Source organism: Asterias rubens, chromosome 1, assembly GCF_902459465.1.
Source record: "Asterias rubens chromosome 1, eAstRub1.3, whole genome shotgun sequence".
NCBI lineage: Eukaryota > Metazoa > Echinodermata > Asteroidea > Forcipulatida > Asteriidae > Asterias > Asterias rubens.
The window spans coordinates 16,825,586-16,848,159 of record NC_047062.1 but is presented as its reverse complement, the minus strand read 5'-3'; the positions used below and the strand labels follow the sequence as shown (position 1 = coordinate 16,848,159).

The 22,574-nt window shown below is 38.9% G+C and overlaps 1 protein-coding gene across 3 annotated transcripts in view; it reads left to right on the top strand.

Moving 5' to 3' along the window:
• Positions 1-18,697, top strand: part of LOC117298353 (protein Smaug homolog 1-like) — a 39,376-nt gene extending 20,679 nt beyond the window's left edge. For all 3 annotated transcript variants that reach the window (XM_033781567.1, XM_033781575.1, XM_033781584.1), the window contains exons 3-11: positions 3,193-3,756; positions 4,259-4,576; positions 7,081-7,190; positions 7,534-7,620; positions 11,105-11,306; positions 11,521-11,725; positions 13,366-13,579; positions 14,888-15,080; positions 15,479-18,697. In XM_033781567.1, the coding sequence (XP_033637458.1) occupies positions 3,193-3,756; positions 4,259-4,576; positions 7,081-7,190; positions 7,534-7,620; positions 11,105-11,306; positions 11,521-11,725; positions 13,366-13,579; positions 14,888-15,080; positions 15,479-15,516 (1,931 nt within the window). In that variant the 3' untranslated portion in view covers positions 15,517-18,697. The remainder of the gene's footprint in view (positions 1-3,192; positions 3,757-4,258; positions 4,577-7,080; positions 7,191-7,533; positions 7,621-11,104; positions 11,307-11,520; positions 11,726-13,365; positions 13,580-14,887; positions 15,081-15,478) is intronic.
• Positions 18,698-22,574: the final 3,877 nt, after the last annotated feature.

The window sequence follows — 22,574 nt, the reverse complement described above, 5'->3', positions numbered from 1 at the left end:
CTGTTACCTAGGCACGTGTAGTTAGGAACCAGACTCTTTTTGCCGACGATATGTTTGAATTCCCGACGTGACGTCAATGGTAGGGGGCGGTAACAATCCACAAAAGGGGGGGGGGCATGACTTATTCGCTAATTACGCCAGTGAGATATGTCGGGGAAAAAACAAAACACATTTTATTGATGTTCAATACATATATCAGAAATAAATGACAGCAAAATTAACTGTTTTATTTTAATTCACTGCAGCATCCCTTTAACCAAATTTCTTTTGTCCAAGGCAATTTGCATCTTTTACGGTATTTTTGCATTATGTATGTAAATATACTGTGTAACTTGCACAGGGAAGTCTTAAACATTGAATGCAAAAAAGAAGTCACAGCGCTCTTTTTTTCGCTTCAAATGTTTCGGAAGCGAATTATTCCTTGTGAGTTTGTGATGTCAAAAAGTGTAGGAAGTATGAGCCTGGGCTTCGAAAAGGGCCTGTTTTAAAAACCACCCACTACATGTATTAATGCATTTGATTTCATGGTACATGGACACGGAGTTCTTCAAGTGGTTTCAACATAAATGGATGGAACGTCACTCAATTGAAACACAAACAAACCGGATTATTGATCTTTAAAACTGTTACACTCATGAAGAAATTATGGTCCTATATTGTGTACTTGTTAGTACTTGACATTTGTATAGCTGTATTTATTGCAACCCAGAGACCTCCAACAGTACACACATGTAATGGCCATAAATAGTATTCAAACCATAACAACAGGCTCTTAACAATGACATCACTGGCTAAAGAAAACATTGAATGACTAGGTCCTGGTATTTTGGTCTCTTTCATTGACACTGTCCCCCCCCCCCCCCTGAGGTGAAGGTCAGTTAGTGAAATCAGTGTTCCATACAACAGCCACCACCTTCTACCACGTCATAGTATACAATTAAGTATAGGTACTTCTGTTTTGATTTTTCTGTTCACATCAAAGTTAAAATTGTCAAGGTTGACTGTGGATGCTTAGGTTTAAAAAAAGCCTGACATGTCGGTTGCCTGTGTTTTGGTATTGACTCAATTGAGTTCATGCGGACATGTTAACATACACCTTTTTTGTTTGCTCATAATACCTTGTGTGATGCAAACTATCCTGTGCTGACGACGTAGTAATCAATATTTTACAATTAGTTAACCAAATATGGTATGATGGGATACATTGTAAATGACAAACCGCGTGGTAGGTTTGTTGATCGCAAAGTAAAAAAACAAGGTATTGTCCAATGTTTATAAATAGACACTCATACACTCATTAAGTTGTATGGTTATTCAATATAAAAACATTTTGAAAATAAGTGGGACATGCTTCTGTGCCACGTACACTGTACATTATATACATACAGTGCTAGTGAATGGACGTATAGTGTAGTCCATGTGCATTACGAGAAAATAAAATTGCTGTTGCAAACTGCTGACCAAACAAACTTGTATGGTAGAAATGCAGAAAACAAATTTAGTGGCCTGACGTTTGGACCCTAGCACTCATTACATTGAGTGCAATCTGGATTAGTAGGCATGCGTGTGTCCCAAATGGTGTCCGGATATCTCAAAGTGTGGTTTTGAACCGAATAAATGCATTAATATCAACAAGAAATATTTTCCACTTGGCAAAGTGCAAAGCAGAGAGAGACCTTTTGAAGCTAGGTGACATGTTATACGTGTGTATTTGTTAGCTAGTTGATTCTTCCTAGTCGGCCATCGCCCATACTGAGCCCTTTTGCCCCATTTCAAACCAATTACGCAATGGTCAAGTGCGTGGGCATTAACGTCACTACCCCTTTGGGCATTAGTTGATCAAATTATCGTGTTTTTTTCCCCCTACTAGTCATTGTTTTTCTATCTGGCGATTGGTTGGCAACTTGTTTTTCAATGTGTTGTTGAACAGAATAAATGCAGTGATATCAATGAGCAAAATTTTCTGTCATTTTTGTATACACTTTTGTTAATACTTTAACATCCATGTTTTCATCTGGAGAAAGAGTTTTACCCCTAAAAACTGGAGTAAGGAAACCATGCCGAATAGATGTACTTCTATTCAAAGCCTATCAGCTCATGATTGTTTTTCTGAGATTGCTCCGCCTGTTCGTTTTCCAAGGTTGCCAATATGCTCTTGTTTTCCCCTCCCGTCCAAGCCATAGGTTTCAAGCCTTAGGTTTCAACCGATAATTAGATCATCCACGATACAAAGGTTGATTCCTGGAAACCAGACTGCTCGATATCAGCATTCAATACTGTGATTGGTGCATGTACAAGGAAGACACATCTCCCTCGTCTTTGCTGTGTTTGGGTGCATGCAGATGTGTGGCCAGTTACAGCTACGTGTGAACATGCCACACAGTGGAGCATGGAGAAAAGAAACACTGTGTGAACCCTGGTTGATTACTCTGAATTTGAATTGTTTCTGTGAAGAGGATGACTGTACACGATATGATATTATTCTGTCTGTCTGTCCTGAACATTTACATACAATGCACACTGTGTACATTTTATGCAATTGATCATGGCTTTCCCAAGAATTTGTAATGCTGTTGGGCATTCTTGACACACAAATAATGGAATTTTGTCGGATTGTTTTTTTTACTTGGTGTTTATCTTTGATTTAAAAAGCCTTTCAGTACAATATTGGACATTTTAAAGATTTTATCTTTTTGTGTGTACTGAACTATACACATTTATATGGCCAGTATGGTATTCATGTTCATTGCTCTTGGATTGAAATTACTTTTACATGCGTTATTGTTTACTGATCATGATCATGTTTCGTTTATGTTTGTATCACTTTGGTGTTTATCCACTATGTATTACATAACCATAAAGATAAAAATCTTTATAAAGATAAAGATTAATTATTAAAAAATTTATTAAAAATTCCATAAAGTTTATTTCCAACACATTTTATGAATGATAAATCCCTCCAATGTTTTGGGGGTCCAGTCACACATGCCTGAGTTTGTTTGTTGGAAGCTTACCGTAAAACTTTGAACTATGAGCTTTGCTTTGCCTACACCGGAGATTAAAGGAGGCATTAGTAGCTAATGTGCACATTTATAACACTTAACTACTGACACTCTGAACGAAGGCAAGGATATGTTGGGGATTTTATTTTGACATTTTTAATAAGAGATGTTTAATGTGATTGTGTTTCAGGTTTTGTGTGCAGCCTTTGTCATGAGAGTAAAGACACTGCCGTCGCTAAACTCTTATCCCATCTACCCCTCCTACGCCCCGGCAACAGCGAAGTCAAGCAAGAGTATCTCAACCTCATCCCCAAGATCCTGCTGCACTCTGTGGAGAACTCACAACACCTTGAAGAAAGCCGGCAAGTCTTATCCTATCTCCTGATCCATCCAGCGTTGTCGAACGAGGACAGGAGCTCCCTGGCATGGTGGCTAGGCCGTCTGGACGAGCACACGAACACTCAAGTCGGGTTTCCGTCTCGGCTGCATGTATCCCCCGATCTGTCCCCGTCACAGTCACCTTCCCCTTCCCCGTCCCCCTTCCCAGGGGGACTGAACTCGGAGTCTGGCCGGAACGGCCTACAGGGTTGTTTGAATGGCTGGAGGAATCAGCCTCCTTACAGAGACACTGGAGTTACTGATTTACCCACGTCACATTACCTTGGCAGTAACGTGCCCCACCAGCCGTTAACGAATACATTGTCTGCACCACCAGCTGTAAATGTAACCGGACCATCTAATGATATTTTAGGAAGTAAGTACTGAAAATATACAGGCTGAAGGTCTTTTAAGTCTGTTTTCCTAATTCTAGGTTAGCTCTTAATTATACTAGAACAGGGTGCTATTTGGAGCTAAACTTAATTACAATAATAATGATAAAACCATTCTTATCATGATATTCCTCTACTTTGGTCTACGTGTAACTTCAGATTTGTTTGCTGTTGAAAAAATCTGAAAAGTTATGTTTAAACGGCCTAAAATATTGATTCAAGCCACACCATGTAGGTCGGCCCTTCTACTTGATAAAATAGTCAGTTCTTTTTTACCAAATATCATGCTTGTATATAGAACTTATCACTGTGAGGTCCCAACAGTGCGAACAAGATAGATGTCCAGCAAGTTTTTCACACAGAAATTGATGTTTGATGTTCAACATCTGAGCGCTTGATACAAGTTTAAAATTCATATGGAATGTTTTATTTTTCAGTTTCTCTTCAGAACTAATTAAAATTGTTCTGTATTTCCTCCCCTGACAGACAGCTCAGCCGGTCCTTCTTTACCCCTACACCACAGAAATCGACGTAGTAACTCGCTCACCCCTCCCAATTCATCCAGTAACACCCCGTCCCCCCAGCCCTGCTCCGACTGGCCCTCCCAGGAGGAGCTTGAGACCAGATCAAATCGATCTTTATCTCTACCCAATGAGCACGCTCCGTTGTCCCCGCAGAGTAGCACCGCGTCGTCGGGGAGTAGCACCGAGGCCCATGGGGAGGATGGAATCTGGAATTACCATGGATGTCATCCTGGTCTTCAGAAGAGGAACAGTTTCTTGGAGGAGAACAGCGGAATGAGAGGTGAGAGAAATCACTTAATGAGCATCTATCACGCTGTTTTAGACATGTGCGCCAGAGTCGCGCCGAACCAAACAGATCAGGAACGACTCTAGGTTGACCCAAATAAATTTTGGTTTCAGACAGGTGAACTATAACATAAGACAAGATCGACGTCTAATATCAAGGCGCTACAGAGTCGTTCCAATCTTTCAACTTTTAGGGCGTCTGGTCGCACCTAACTGTTTTCAGATGTCACACTCTTTATGTACTTAATTCAGAGTTTGGTTCGGTTTGACTCTGGAGCGCCTGTCTGAAACGGGTGTAAGAAGTAACTATAAATAAATAATAGTAAACTTGCTGGTACAACCATGTATTATATCTCTGCAAACAGCCGGTGTGGTATCGACATTTCAAACAGTATTCTCTGCTCGTCTTCAAGATTTGATGCATGGTTGTCCCCGCAAGTTTACTGTTTATTTATTTATTGTGACGTCTTAATTTCACACGATGACCTCAGACCTGGCCTGACATGCCGGTGCTGAAGCATGTTCTGCAGGAATGGAAGGGCTGAACCATGAAGTGCCTTGAATGTCAGAACTACATTATTAACGAAGAAATTTAGGCAGTTAGTAATGAGGTGTTTGTCATGAATGAAGCCTTGGGTCTTTTCAAGTTTTGTTCAATGAACTTAAATTCCAAATTGGATAACATTCCATGACAGGGAAATTGTCAACAATCTTCGCCTGTTCAACTTGCGTTTTAGGAAACCAATAGTGAAGTCGTCAACTCGTTATTTTAGGCTTAATTTAAAAGATAATGATGTTGACCGAGCGCTTGTCATCCACGACGCATTTGTCCATGCATTTTATACATGGATGACCGACATCCCAGAACCAGGAATATGGTTCTAGGCATCATCATGGAATTTTGTGTCTTATTTTTTTCTGCCCGATTACTCAGCATTTGACCTCTTGGGGACGGACTGTGTATACACTTGACAGATTACTCTTTGAATTGCATCAATGCACTGTAGGACATCAGCTGTGTGGAAGATTTCCTCTGCAATTATTAGATGTTTAGAAAGACGGTTCATGTAGATGAGGGAAGGAGGGGGGGGGAAGGAAATTAGGTCTCATTAGCGTTGTACCACACTTCCAAAGGGGCTTTGGAATTTCCTCAGCATCTGTCCTATTGTATCCAGTCAGGCTATACTCATTTGCCTAGAGTGATAGTTCAGCATCCGAGAAACACATATCTGAGTGGAGTTTTTGTTGGGATTTGCATTTTTGCCGGCCATTTGTTGGCGTTTAAAACGAAAACTCATCTTGGAGGTTGAGCAATTCCAAATTTGGTGGTTAACCACAGGAAATTGTGTTATTAATGCTTCCCACAAATACATCCAGATTTCACAATCTTGGCTCAAAGGCAACATGATTTCATCTTCCTTGGAGAGTGGAAGTTCTGGATGCACTATCGTGACTGGTTAATCAAACTGGGAATATGGCCAAGTGTAGAATGTCTGCAGGAGAAAGTGGACTGATTGGTGACGACGCTCCTTAAATCCAAGCTGGATCTTGGCAGAGAAGTTGGCTGACAGAAAGGACACTCAACTATGGGAAAAACCTACCCCAAATAGATTGCACTTTATGCATCTGAAGAGGAATTGAAAATGAATGATATGTGGCCCCCTTTTTTAAAAAACCTGAATACTGAACGTTCCTGGGTTGAGTTTGGTTTGTTTAATTGTCGAGCCCTGCCTCAATCCTCCAATATAGATTGTATCGAATATGATGTTACCATTCAAATATCTGCCTACAACATAGCTGCAAGAGTGTGTGCGTGAATGTGTGCGTGAATGTGTGCGTGCATGTGCCATAGAAATCAAATCAGGAATGCAGTGTGCTGCGTGATTCACTGATGTACATGTTTAGACACGCATACGGCCTGTCCCACAATATTGCCACTTTCATAGCAACAGAGGGGTTATTCTGAAGGGTTTTTATGTGACTTCACACCATCATGTTGGGCCTACATCCCTCAACCCTACTAAATCTTTCATTTAAGCACAGAGGATGTAGTAGGATTTGGGAGGATAAGGGTTAATTAATTTATTCATTTTCTTGTTCTGACTCAATAGCACATGCAGTTGCAAGCACTGGTTTCCTATACAATTTGCAAAGTGTTTGTAAATATGATCTCTGATGGTTACTTCAACTTTTCAGTTATTCATTTTGTCCAGTTACATGTATTACTACAGGTTGAGTTGAAGGTTTTTAAAATTTTCCTTTTTAAATTTTATTTGTCTCTACAATTGTACCTGCTTAGTTTTTGACAAGTGCCTTTTGTTAGCGTCAACATGACTAAGGCCAGGCAGGCGCTATATAAGTTTTGGTATTATTATTAACTTATGGGGTTTAAACGATCAAGCTACAAAGCTTCAGTAGTAAGTAACTCCTACAAAACCATCACACCTTTATCATTCACCCTATATTCACACCCGTTTCTTTTTGTACCCATTTCTTTAGATGTACCATCATGGCTAAAGAGCTTAAGACTTCACAAGTACTCAGGACTTTTCCAGCAAATGTCATATGATGAGATGATGCTGCTAAATGAGTACCAGTTGGAATCCATGGTAAGGGGCCATTTCCTAAATCCTTTGCGACCATTTCCTAAACCCTTTTGCGACCATTTCCTAAACCCTTTGCAAACACATTCTATTTGTATAATCATTACAATACACTAACAGATTGTCAAAATTTACGAAAGGTAAGGATGGAGTACGAGAGGGGCTGTGTGCTGCGAGGACAGTTTTTTAATAAACCATTTTATCTACCAATATATCTATCGATCTATAATATCTATCTATCTATCTATCACTTGAGCTGACGATCATTTCCATTCAAAAACATCGCAGACAAAATCTCATGAATGTGCAAGATGTTTACAGACGAATTTTGGTTTGTTTTTCTCATCAGAATGTGACCAAAGGAGCGAGGCATAAGATTGTATTGAGCATTCAGAAGCTGAAGGAAAGGCAACAGATGCTACTGAGTCTGGAAAAAGTAGGTCTTCTCACTGTCTCTCTCTCTCTCTCTCTCTCTCTAGTCAACTGAGGTCAGAATGGTGTTGAGATTTCCCCCTTCATATTTTATCCCTCATTAAGTAAGGAAGATCAGTCGGAAGCACCCCGATGTCCCTTGCAACAACATCTGCATTCCCCTATTTCTTCTTCCATGTTTTGGTGACCAGTTGAATAGCTAAGAGACGGGTTCTTTGATGTTTCTGTATGAATGCCCTGCCAGTCTTAGACGGCGCTGTTGTATTTGGGTGGTAGTTTTGGTTCATTGCCATACAGTTCAGCATTTGTCATATGTTGGCTCCAATGTACATTAAGTATTTCCGTCGGACCTCGAAACACATTTTCATGGTATTCTTTGCCGGCATGTGCTCGGATTTGTTTTTTCTTATATGTATCAGTGTCATTTATTTATCAGAAGAACTTTTGTGCAGTTATTAAGTTCCCAATTTGTTATGATGGGACGACAGAACAGATAGTTTTCAGCTCTATGATGACAGTAAACAACACTACACTGTATCTGCTGTGAAGATTGCGCACAAATTTTTCCAAAATTTCGTCTCTTTATTTTGGCTCATGGCAAAAAAGTGCTTCTATTTATTAATGGAAGAATGGAATGGCTACCAGTGATTCATCAACTATAGACCCCTTGCTCTGGTGAATCTGAGGCCAAAAATCTTGCGCGCTGGATTATGTGCGGCTGGTGACATCAGGTGAATCGGGTTCATACACGCAATTTGAGGATAGAAAAGGTTACCAACCATAACTCTGTGTTATTCATACAGAGTATGACCAGTTCCCTGCTCATACTTTCCGAACAAAAAATTACGTTAAGCAAGTTTCTCTGTAGAGCAATCAACATTAACCTTGGAGCCAAGTTTGATGCTGTATCTTCAAGGGCAGGAGTCACTGTTTCAAATCACTTGTAACTCATCAACGAAACAATTAAAATTGTCGCATTTGGTTATAAAGACATAATATGACTTCACCCGAGATCTTGGTTTCTATTGGGTTTTTCATTAATTTTGATTTCTGCTGTCATAATTGGAGGAGGATTGTTTACATTACACCATTGCCCTGACACCCTTGAGTAAGTTACTATGATCCGCCCTAAAGCCTGGTTCAAACTTCCTGCGAATGTGAATGCGATACGAATGTTGATGTCAGAAATTTGCAACAACAAATTCGCAACAGTTGTATTGGGTTCAACGCTGAACTCCTTGGCATTCGAAGGAAGTATGAACCGGGCTTTATTCAACTCATGTTATGGTGGTATCCCTGGTTCCATGTAAAGCCTACTGGTGCTGTCCCCAAACTGACTGAACAAAACAAACTTTGATTTAGAAGGGTTGGATTGGTTAGTGTTAGGGTTAACATACCTCAGCCAATCTTAAGTAATTTTTGTCCAGTTTTTAATTGTTAATTAAGCCTGTGACTGATCCACTCTTTGCGCCCGCTAAAGTGTGGTTACCCACAAAAGAGGTATTATTTTTCTTCTTTTTTTGTCCTTGTCCTTTACTGCTGGGATTTTTTTATATATATAATCATCCGCATTATAAGAAGTTTTATCTCACTTTATGTGAAAACTTACGTGAAGTACGTGTCCCCAACATCCCCACCCCCCCCCTCTTCCCTCAAAACCAGGAAGCGACTTAGTGGCTGACTCATTGGCATCCCAATCATGAGTTGTAGCCCCTTGCCAAGAATTGTACCATGGTGTGATCAGAAAACCTGTCTATAAGGGAAATGTGTTCACAGACAATTAGATCAGTAAGGGGGGGGGGGGGGTTGTACAAGGAGCCATGTGATATCTGATTAATTCCTTCCTGCTAAGGGGTGGGGGCAGGATATAGGCGTGGGGGCCAGATGGGTTTGCCGTGGTTGGTTCGTGGAGTATTTGGTGTTTCTTAGTCTGTGTCAAACTCAAGACAATTGTCTTCATTTTCACATGTTTTAAAGTCAGATTGATAGATTGCCATTTTTCTCAAGTTTGGGGCATCGAGTAAAACATCTCGGGGAATTTGGAACGGAATTTAAAAACTGAGCCTGGGCCCATTTTCATAGAGATGCTGGCACTTGAAAATTTCTGCTAAGCAAAAAATGATACCAGTCACAGATGATACTTGTGGATTGGTATTTTGGCTGGTAACCTTATTTTGGTAAGCATTACTTGTGTTGTGCTTAGCTACTTTTTGTGCTAAAGCATAAAATTGGGCTCTAGTTTTGATCTTTTTACAATCACTGAGTTAATAATACAAGCATAGGTATGTTGGTTTTCTGTAAGGATTAGTGTTAAGATGGTTTGTATGGAGAGTTTTTCTGGTTAGCCTAATTTTGTTGTGCTTAGCTACTTTTTGTGCTTAAGCAGCAATGTAAAATCGGGCCCAAGTTTTGATCTTATATACATCACTCCCAAGTTATTAACACAGGCATAGAATTTTTTTTTAAGGTCATGTGTTTAAAGATGTGGAAATTTGAATTTTTTGTGGAAAGTCGTTTGTGATGCATCGGGGTGTTCCCAGTGTGATTTGATTTGGCTCATTACCTGACTGTCAGGTGGAGACCAACAGGTTGTAGCTGAATCATTAGGCAATTTCCTGATAGGCTCACTAAGCCCGTCTCATCGATGACAGCTCACCTCTAGTGTACTCTACGGAGAGAGGGGTCTGCGGTTTAGAGGGATCCTTGGCTCTTTGTGGTGGACCTTGGGGAGGTTTCTTTTCTGTGATTGATTGGAGATTGTTCTAGAACTAGATTTGTTTCTGATCGGCCCTCTGTTGTCTTTAAATCAGATGAATAATGACACTGATATGATTGACCCATTTGACGTCATCGCAATAGTCAAGGCGGGATCATTATTGGTTCTGATTTGTGGTGGACCGTGGGGAGGGTTCTGTTTCTGTGATTGATGGGATGTTTTTTTTTTTACTTGATTTGTTTCTGATTGGCCCTCTATTGTCTTTAAATCAGATGAATAATGACACTGCAAATGATTGACCCACTTGACGTCATCGCAATAGTTGGGGTGGTGCCATTTTTTTCTTCCCACAGCTGCGTTCCACCTATGGAATGGTCTTCCTATCCCCAATAAAACTACTTATTAAGATTGATATGTCCTTCAAAAAGGGTCTCAAGACGCCCCTGTTCTACAACTTGTAGCTGGTTGTCCCCGTTACTTTGCTCTTTCTCTTTCAGTCTGTGTTGATTTAGGAATAAAAACAGATGTAATCTACCAAGTTTGTTATAATAAATAATAATACTAAAAACTTATAAAGCGCACTTTCTGATAGTAAAATTACTCAAGGTGCTATAGAAAAGATTATACCAAAGTAAACGAATGCTCTCTAAAATTACACCCATATAGAAATGTTAATTCTTAATTGAGTACTTAACTCTTTTTGAGTAACATTGCTAGACAAGGTTACATTCCTATTTTATTAATATACCCCGACTTGTCTGAATATTTTCAGGACATTGCGAACGACAACAGCCCTGGTAACTTACGTAACGCCCTGAACGAGGTGAAGAGTATGTTGAATACCCCGATTAAGGTATACGAGGAGATGGATCCATCCAATGAGAATTCATCCACATCTCAGCCTGGTGAAGATGGTGACAAGGATATGAAGGAGGGTGACTTCCCTGGACAAGTAACAAGACTCATGGGAAAGTGTAAGTTTATTAGGAACATAAGTCTTGGAACAAGACTAAGACCATTCGACAGCAAAGAGAGGTCTCTGTAAACTTCTCTCCAGGTGTGATCAATGTCAACGTGCAATTTTTTCCCAGCATGTTTAAGTTATCTTTAACCGGCAACCCTCACTAAATCATACTCAACGACTCTGCACTCTTGTTTACTAAATGATGAGTTTGTTCTGTCCCACAGTGTGTACACAGTTATTGGTCGCAAAGAGACCGGACGAAGACAATGTTAGCCTCTACCTACAGCTCCTCGACAAATGTCTGAATCATGAAGCGTTCACCGGCGTTCAGAAGAAGAGATTCCTCTCCTGGCGTCAGAGCTGCCAGAAGTTTTCTCGGAATCCCTACCCTCGCAAATTGTCTTTACAAGAGACCAAACAGCCCAGGACGTGAGTATAGAGTAGTTTACATAGTTCTGCCATTTCTAGTTATCTGCCTGTCGGGGGAAAATAAAGCAGCTTTTTCTTTCTTTGGATATGAAGATATCATGCTTAAGATATCATTTGACCTGTGCCTCTGCTACTAGGGATACTGTTCCTAAAAGCTTCTTCAAATAAATAACTCATGGGGTTACCAAAAGGTGGAAGTGCCATCGTTCCAACAACATGCCTCTTGAAGACAACTAGAGCACACTGATCGAAACATCAAGTTTTTAAGCACCGGTTCTTTTCAGAGCCATCACAACTCATTGAGAGTGTTTACGTATCTCCACAAAACATCACTAGACTGTATTCACACCTCGAATAGTTTGACATTCTACTTGACGTGCCGCTTCATATTGAGATCTTACATGAAAGTACGATTTGAAACTTTACATGGTAGAAATATAACTAAGAGAGGTTTGCGGTAACACCATGTGAATATCTCTTATGAGTAGTGTTGGTTCTGAAAAGAACCGGTGGTTAACGACTCAACATTTTTATCAATGTGCTCTGATCGTCTTCGGGAGAATGCTTGCAGTCGATGCAGAGAGCACACTGTCTGAAACATTGAGTCGCTAACCACAGGTTCTTTTCAGAGTTAACACTACTCATAAGAGGTATTCACATGGTGTTACCCCAAACCTCTCTTAGTTAATCTTACAAGACCTTTTAGTCATTAGTGAGACGCCCACACCTGAGAAGTGTTTTGAAGGAGCAATAATTAAACCCGCAGAAAGTAAGTTACAAATAAACTCCCAACAAGGACAGCACAGAGGAAATTGATTGTGAACAAACATAATCTCCTTTTGTTGCTTTCGTGTTGCCGTTGGTGCACAGGATGCGGCGGCGTGTCTTCTGTAAATTGGTTATTGGATCACATTGTACTCAGGAAGTTTGATAAGACGGCCAGAGTTTCTGTCGGTATCGCGTGACGCTGATTCACAACAAAGTGCCGGGGCAACTTTTTTGATGCAAGTCAAAACGATGATGTACGTTTGTCACTTCCTCTTTTGGCTTGGTCGTGGCCTGGCTGAAGATTTCTGTCCAATCAGGGAATGTCTCGGCGAAGTTGGTTACTTTGTAGTTTGCATTGAGGATCAGGGTTTTTCTCAGGGTTTTTCGAATTGGAAAATTTTGTCGAGGTTAAAACGAGGTCTTTGGAATGTTTTCTACTTGCTGTTTTTATTGGTTTTTAATTTTCCTTCGAGAAAGACTCTGCTAGGGTAGAATGTCAGGCCATTAAACAAAAATTGCTTTTACTTCACTGGTCAATTGGGTTGCTAGCAAGTTTCCTCTGCAACTGTTTAAGCATGTATAACTTTAAATGTGTAAAATATTGTTGTTTAAACAATGTACTTCAAGTTCGAAAAACATGTTGATAAATACTACTTTGTACTACAAAAAGACTCTGCTAGGGTGGAAATATCAAGCCACTTACTATTTTTGTTTAAGTACTAATTTCCTTATTGTTTATAGATAAATTTTAGCAAAGATCAAGCTGGTCTTTAATATGTGGTTAACCGAATGTAATGTAGTTGCACAGAGTTCATCATCCCAAAAAACTTGACAAGTTCATTAATAGCTGTCACCTTTTCTAATCCTATCAGATGGGGACATTACGGAAGCAACTATCCCGCTGAATACAGTATGTTTGCCAGTCAAGGTCCCAGTCCTACAAGAAGACTGACCAGACAGCCGTTTGTATCAGCTCAGGGTCAACCTCAACCCCAGAGGATCAATCCCTGCTTGGCTGCAGCAGGAGGGGGACCCGCTCTGTTCCGGCCAACGCAGACCTCCAACATGTATATGAAACCCAGACAGGTAATGAGACACAACGTTGTCAACTTGTATAAACACTGACCTCCCTAGGCCCACTCAGAGCAAGTTTGAGTGCGCACATTTAGTCAACTACTGACCAGCAACGTAGATGCGCAGTGACGCGATCACTTGAACGACTCGTTTGGTAGCCTAGACAACCATCGGTACCACAGTATTCTACAATCCATTGTCTTCTGTGTTTTTCGCTGTAGTGTCACTTGTTCCTATCTGCGCTTTACACATGTTAGCATGGAACAGGCTATTGGGACCAGTGAAGAAACCATGGTCCCGATCAATCAATTAATCAACCGCAGAGACAGCAAGGGTCCATGGCACTGATCTCCTGTTTCCACGCCCTACAGCCTCACGCAACATGTGGTCGATTTTGCTAGGCCCAGGATGATCGAGGGCGGCCTCTAGGTCCCTTCCAGCCCGGAGCTGATGCTAGGGCTAGGCCTCCCCTAGAGTTGATGGCGATGCTTAGAGCTTTTTTAGCTGGGATGTTGTCAGCTATGCGAGCGACATGACCGAAGAAGGCAGAGCGGCGGCGCTGAAGTAGTTGGTTGACAGGGGGGGGGGGGGGGGCAGACATGGTCCCAAGACTGGTTCCAAATGGTCAACCAATGGTCTACCGGCCTGGGTTTGAGTTAAATAAGTCAACCTTTAGTTAACCATGGTGCACACTTGCTCTTAGCCTGACCCCCTAGGCCAGACCCACTGACCCCCTGGGCCTACAGGTGACCTCAACCCTCCAATATCCTCCTCTCCTATGTCACTTCACACCAACATGTTTGGACTTAGATCAGCCTGAACAGCTGACGTCACATTTCAAGGCTTGGGAGTAACGCAAGATACCAGCCTTGAGCACCTGACAACTTACGTCACTTTGGAGCAGACAAACAAATTTGTAAACAATTTTGCTGCGTGTGCATTTTAAATGGAATTGTATATTTTCTTTTAACTGTAATCTATACTGTGTGTTTAATTTTCAGTTTTTTATGGCTATTTGTTCCTATTGTACTTTTTTTTTTTTTTTCCTGTTCTGGATCGCCTCAAGATGGTGATTATTTTCACTTTTGGGTTATCTGTGGCGTTTTCTCTGTTTTTAGTCCTATTTATATTTCTAGTACTCTGTATGCACTTGTGTGCTGCCTGGAAATTGATAAATAAATAAATAAAGTATATTGATGAGGGTTTAACAAGTAAAGATTTGTGTTTATATTTCAGTACACATTTCTTTACACAATCTATGTTATGAAGAATTCAATAGGAATGAACTAATTGAATTGATCATTTTGTCTCTCTTAATAGCTTGCTGGAAACCCCCACATTGGAGTGCAGCGTACCAAATCTGCGCCGATCCGACGGTCAACTCAGCCCATCCAGCCTTTTGTATATCAACCTCTTCCCCCACAAGATGGTGCAAACCAACCCCTGGGAGACCCAGAGATGACCAATCGACTTGAGACGTTGTGTTTGAGTATGACGGAGCACGCCCTCTCAGGTAGGTGTCAAAGGTCGTAGTATTGGACATATGTCATCAGGGGGACTATTTCATCCAAGCTGCTTAAGTACAAAAAGTAGTTAAGCATAAGACAAGTTAGCTTACCAGATTATGGTTACCAGCCAATGTGCTAATTTATCATGTGCCATTTATGACTGGTATCCTGTGCTTTTGTGATGAGCGTAAAATTGTTATACAGTATTGTGTGCTTGAGCAGCTCTATAAAACTGGGTTTGTTCCCAGTACAAAACACTTACCGCATAACATTTTTTTTATGTTTCATTTTTACAGTTCATTTATCTAGTTTTTGACCAAACATAATTTAGGCCACGAATGTTTCATAAATAAAAGTGTGTGCAGCTTTTTGAAAATATGTTTTCTTCGTTTTATTTTAACAGACGGTGTGGAAAACTCCAACGACAGCGGCAGAAACTGATGATATTCGAACTCATTCCACATCAAGCGTCAATCGTCTCCTGACTCCTCTCACTGACTATGAGCCTTGAGATGGAGTCCCGTCGTCGTTGTCCCCCCCCCCCCCCACCCACACACACACACCTTCTCTAAAATCCTTTTAGATGCACCCTTCAAATGAAGACTCTCATCTGAAATTCTACAGGACCACAATCTTAAGTGAAACCCAAGAAATGAAGAAGCATCAACTGTGACAACATCTTGGAGCTGGTCCCAATTCTACAGAAGCCGGTAAACACAAAATGGTTTGCAGCTTAGCAGGTACTGGTTACCAGCTTGAAAATTGTGTAGTTTATATTGTTGTGACTGGTGCCCCACTGTTAAGCAATGGTTATTTTTAGCTTAACAGCTGTGTGCAGTTTGGTCCAGATTAGTCACTTTGGGTTTTTATGACAAAATTCCTGTCAGTCAAACGTGTTTATTGAGACCGATTGATATACTACTAACCTGTATTTGTAAACAACTTGACATAGCTTTTGTCTTCATGTTCACTGTAAATGAGCAAAGAGGCAAGCAGTTTCAAAAAGATGTTTTGTTTAAATTATATATTATTTTTCACTGTTTTCTTTCTTGAGTCTATTCAATACTTAATTGAAAACGCAAATAAGAAAAACAATAAAATGTGAGGACAGAAGAGAATTGGCAGTGACACAACGCACAAAAGATAAGCACAGTTGAACTGGAGCAGATCCTTTTACTCTACTTGTATTTTCTATGTCATATTTTGGCATATTTTACAACGACGCATAAAGCACATCTTTGCATTAAAGGACGCAAATTTATTTACTCCCTGTTCAAAGAGAAATTATGATTCTAATTTTCTTTCAAAAATAGATGAAATTAATTTTGAGGAATTTATGACCAAAGAGGAATTCAGTCATACAAATTATGAACCTGTGAAACTCTGGTGAGAACCCTTTGTTCTTATTTTGTTTGTTTTGGTTTTGTTTTCTTTATAAAAAAAAAGTCCATGTTTCTTCAAGTATTATTTGAAACATTTGTTAAATCTGCCTTAGAAGAAGCAAGGCAGCTCAAATTTTAAAATGTCTTTTGTTTGATTTTTCTTGTTATGAGTTTTCTGAGTTCTAAACTTCATGTTCAGAAGTTTTTTTTGTTTTTTTTGGTGTTTTGCGTGTTACTTTTAGAGGGGCATTTTTATTACATGGACAAAAAGGTGTGCTCATGGGCGTGTATTCATCTATCTCATTTGTTTGTGTTTTTTTTTTCCAAGATTGATTCTTGAGAATTTTTTTCTGCTTTATCTGAAATTATCATTCTTTTTTTCCCTGTATTGTAAACAATGCCATTGGAAAATCTTCTGGAAATGGGCTGAATATATATTTGTTCCCTAATTGAGTTTACCTCAATCAAGTTTCTGTTGAATCCTGGACATTTTCAGCTGGAAATACCCTATTTGAAATTTCCATATTGTTGGATTTTTAAAGTGATCAAATGTGGTGCTTAGATTAAAATTTGTCTTGTTTTCCACTCTCTCTAAATTTATTTTTTATTTTTTAAGAAGTTTAACTTTGGTTTAAGCTTCTCCCCGTTGTTACTTTTGCTCTGTGTTTATTGACATGTATGTAAACACTGTGCTGTATATTTGCAAAGATATAAACGCTCTGTTTTCAAACTCTGAACCAAGGAGCAAATTCAGTGTAAAAAAAATTAAGTATAAGTATATGTGTATATAAATATGTCAGTTCGGAGCTTGAAGATTTTTAAAAGTAGGGAAACTTTGTTTTTGACTTTTGATAGTTAAGTTGGACTTCACAGACAGAAAAAATTACAAAAAAGTTGTTGACATATTCTTTGAGAGTTACCTGTTTAGATTGACTAATTAGGATGTTCAAGACCGTGATCGCAAAGTAGGCACATGTAGCAGTTTTCCGGTCCGAGAGTGGATATGACAAATTGTGAATCGGGCAGATGAAACAGCTGAGCTGTTGACCCTGCTTTCAACTTGACAAGAGGAGCTGTGGAGACAATGAGAACTCTGCCAGGGAGGTTTTTTTTTGCTACCCAATTGTAAACAGAGAATAGCAATTTGTAGATCAAATTGCAACTCTGTAGAAACTACACACACGAAAAGATCTAGTTCACTTGTTGTATGCACTGCATGTGTATGTGGTGCTTGCGCGCCGTTAAATTGTGGCTGTCCTATTTTACGATGTATCTGTGATACAGCCATGTTTACAGGGCTTGCTGTGCTACTGCCAGCTGTCATAAACAATTTTACCATTGCTGTGATGGAATGAAAGTTGTAAAGCTTGTTTTAAATTGGTAGACAAGCTTATATTAGATTCTAACCATTTTTCGTGCCGGTTGCAAAAGGACATCAACATGACGCTATTTTTGTCACTTGACACAAAGAAAAAACCTCAGTTGAAAGAATCTCATGTCTCCATTTCCAAAGCAACTGCTGACCAGTCTTGGTCATGTCGAGTGTATCATTCTAGCCAATAGTTAGCCAGAAGGTGTTATTAGTTGCCCATGGGTTCCCCCGGTAAGGGACCATTGATACCCTCATCGGGACATTTGGTACCCTCATTGGGAGATGAGTTACTCTCATCGGGAGATGAGGATTTCATAACCCAGTTGGGATAGTTTAGTTGAGTCATCAGCAGGAGATGTTGTTAGGGCCTATTGGGTTTCCCAATTGAGAACCATTGGGGGCCTAGTGGGTTTCTCAATTGAAAACCATTGGGACCCGGTATGTTTAGCAATGGAGTTAGAATTAATTCTACCTCCATGGTTTAGCTTCATGGTTTCCCAGTTGGGTACCATTGGGACCAGGTGGGTTTTCCAATTGGGAACAATTCTGGACCTGGTGGGTTTCCCAATATACCGATCCAGTAGGCTCCGCCCACGACGCACGTGTGAGCAAGAGCAGGGGGCCAAATTGGGTCCCAATAGGGGTAACGGTACACCCCAGTTTTGGATCAATTGGATGTCAATGACCCTGTGAGCAATTGTAAGCGTGTATTTAGCTAGATTCTAGCGTGACATAACATGGGTGTAGGGAACTTTAGTCAATTAGTGTACAGACAAAACTTCTAAGAGGAGTTAAAAAAGAACAAAGCAAAAAATGACAAACACACACCCTGGCGGTCGTGGAACACCTTGGTTTATATTTCAAGTTATTTTAATTCTATTTTTTAAAGAAAAGAACTATATTCCAAAGTGATGAAAAATGTCAAATTGTTTTGTGAAAAAAAAAAAAATGTTTATTTCAGAAGAGTAACAAAATAAGTTTTAAATTTGGATCAATGTTGGTGATAACTTGGCAGCATATAAAGTAATAAGAGTCAGGAGACCTTTTTGTTTCTTTTAAGAACTTACCAGCAAAAGCTTTTCCGTATTGTGAGCCTCATTGTCTTAGTTCAGTGTTGTAACTTTATGTCATTATCTGCCCTGGTGGTATAAATACATCCAGTAGCAGACGGTAGTTTAGTAGCTTTTAATTTGTAGTTTTTGCAGTAGTGCTAAATGTTGAATCTTCTGCAGATTGGGCGTTAACATCAACTATCTATTTGAGCAAACTCTCGTATGCACAACAAAAATGCTTTCTGCACTGTCACTGCAATCAATGTGTTAAAACGTTTTATTATTGTTTTTAAACATCATTTTATTGGTTTTGAAGTGAGTTGCCTAATTTGTTTTGTTATTATTATTTTTTAAATTGTTATTATTATTTATTTATTTATTTGTTTGTTTGTTTGTTTTTGGGTGGACGTTTGACAAAGAATTGCAGAAAGCACCTTTATTCGAGTTCAGTTGTTCAAGTTGTCTTAATTCTCTGCCACAAAAATCCATAAGGACAAACCAAGACTGGTATGTGAGAAAAGTCTGGTACCATTCACTTATTGAGAGTGTGTTATGGTGATAGTTGTGTAAACAGGGAACCGGACAAGATGGCCGTATTTTGAAACCAATGGCCGAGCCCTGTTGGTGCAGTTTAGTTTAGTGTGCTTTACATATAACTTTGGGCTTCAGTTTTATGTTTGAGATCTTTTATTTTCATGTAGTGAAGTATTATTATTCACATGCTGCTTGAAATATTAATTTAGTCATATTATAAAGCTAATCATTTTATTGGTGTTTAATTATGTTGATTAATATCTGTGATATAAACACTGTTTAACAAATGCCCTGGAGGTAAAACAAAAAATGTTTTTTTTTCTTTTTCTGGAGAAATATTGTAAGATAGTTAAACCCATGATGGATTCATGGCTGGAACAACGTATAGATCACTTAAACATGGTATACCATGCTGGACTTTAGCAAGATATATTTTATTTTCCCATAATACTGAATTTAAAAACAAGATGTTAGCAGAAAAGATTCTATTATGTCAACAACTTCCATGGTTTCATTAGGTAGTAGATAGTGTGGAAGTCTTCAAAAAGCTGGTCTTAAAAAAAGTTTCATAAGAACAATATTTTCCTTACATATTAGGAGAATAGTGGTTTTGTTAGAAGCAGGTCTTGAGGTAGAGTGACTATTTTTTTACAGTTTTATTTTCAAATGGTGGAGCCACTCGGTAATTTGGACAACATTTCGCCAAGTACAGACAGGCTTTTGTGCGGCGCAAAAATTCAAGCTGGTCTTAAATGTGGCAATGAAAGATGGAACTGTTGAGCAAAGATCTGAAATCCTATAGCTAAACAGTCAAATGTAAAAAAATGGATAATCGTTTCAATTGTGATGAGTAAGTTAGTTTGTAAGACGGCTTTCCGCAAATTCACGCAACAGAAATATTGACTATTTTGTGCGACATGCAAATGTGGAAAAAGAAATAATTGGCCATCAGAACGTCACATGGAGAGTTATTTTTCCTTACACATATACTTCTCCACCCCCCCCCCTCCACTCATCAAGTTTCATGTTACAGATACAAGTTAGTCCACTTTATAAATGGGCCCAATATCATGGAGCTGCTTAAGCACAAGAAGTAGCTAAGCACAACAGGATTGTGCTTACCAGAACAAGGTTACCAGCCAAAATACCATTTTACATGTTGAACATGTGACTGGTATCCTGGTCATTTTTGCTTAGCAGATTTTTTTTTTTTTTAACAACGTTTTCTGTTGAAGCAGCTCTGTGAAATTGGACCCGTTGCGTACATGATTTGGGTGAAGAACAAAATATTATTACCGGTACCTACTGGACATCAAGATGTCTCCACAAAAGATACAACCAATAAAATAATGAATTCTCTAACATGATTTCTTTCAAATGAGTGCACGGGACAGCTTCAAGGTCCTGAGGAAAATACTCGGCCAGTTTTATTTCTAAATGATCATATTGATCAGTGTTTTGTATTCATGGGGTCTGTCCTAAAATCTATTGTTTTAAATCTTTGTATTTAACACCAGGCTGCAAAAAAGAATTTTATCATTACTCAAAAAAAGTCATCACTTGCGAAAAAGGGCTCAGGGAACTGGTGATTGTTGTGTGACCATGCTTGAAAGCTTGGATCATTTGAGAATTGAGTCCTGTTGCTTGCATGACAATCAAGCTAATAAAAACAGGATATGGAAAGAGCCTATTGGGGCAGTAGCCCAAGTAGGAATGAAAGCAAGATGATTGTTTTTGTAATGACACATCTGAATTTGCTGTTCCTCCTAATTATTTTTTCTTCTTCAGCAAAACACAAGAACGAAATAAAACGATGTGTTGGTTACTTCTGTAATGAAAAATACTTTACTCTGCGTTATTATTCAAATTGATCACAAAAATGTTTTAATTGTTATAATTTTTACGAAAAGGCTGCTTTTAATAATGCTAAACAAAAATTATATAACTGGCAATTTGTACAAAGATGATTTTTTTATTTTTTTTTATTGTCAGGGTCGATACAGGGATCCTTTTCACAAACTGCTAATTGATTTAATCTTTGAAGAAAGTATTTCACTGTTTAGTTTGCGTGGTGCTGTGTATTGGAAGCATGCGTTTATCAATTATAGCTTTTGTTGCAAACAGTTTGAAGAAACAAAACAAACCTGGTCCCAACCTTTCTGGGACAGTATGTGTGGCCAAAAACAAATTGCACAAACCAACATGTTTCATTGAGCATAATTGATTTAAAAGTACAAATACAATTTTGATGATTTCTAATAATTTGGCAGGGATCAAACATTCAATTTGCCATACAGTCATTTCAGACCCACCCAAAAACAAAGAGGGAAAAAATAATTCTGAAAAACAAAAAATATTGTTTGCTCTCTTTTGTGAAGATTAAGAAAGTTCTCACATGAATTTTTTTTTTTGACAGTTTTGGAATAATAAAAAAAAAATCAAATGAACCATGAAATCTAAATTAAGAGATCACGTTGAGGAGTTTATTTCTGAGAAATATTTTCTTTTTCTTTTAGAATATGCACAGACATTTCTATGAAAAAAACACTTTCTGGAAAACATGTCAGTCCTACCCCCTAAGAAAACAAAGCTCCCCTGTTATGTCAGACATTTTGCTCTTAAAAGCCCGCAACACTATTTCATGCATGCTGCATATAATATCAATTATATCACACCATATATGTACCATTAGGATTGTATATGTCAAAATGTACTCATTTCATGATAATCAGGATATGTCTCATTCATTTGAATGAAAACTTTAACTTGTTAAATATATTTATTGGTTTCTTTACCACAGTGGTTTTATTTCTGGGAGCAGCCCACATTTTCTTATAAAATAAAAAGAAGACAAACAAAACAACGTACCAACTTAATAAAAATGTTGAAGGAGAATGAACTGCCCAACAAAACCTTTCTGCGTTAAATAATTCTGTTTTTATTCTAGGAATGTGTTAGGCATGACATATTGACTTCGCTTGGGGGCTTCTATGTTTAAATTTGTTTAATCTGATCGCATTCTTGTTTAGGGAAACCCACCAAAGAGTAATGTGTGTTTGGTTGTTAATATCACATTGTTGAGTTGTTATACTTTCTGGTATTGATGTAAGTTATTCCAGGCAAAACAGGCAACTCGTCTTGCATTTAAAACAATTTTGG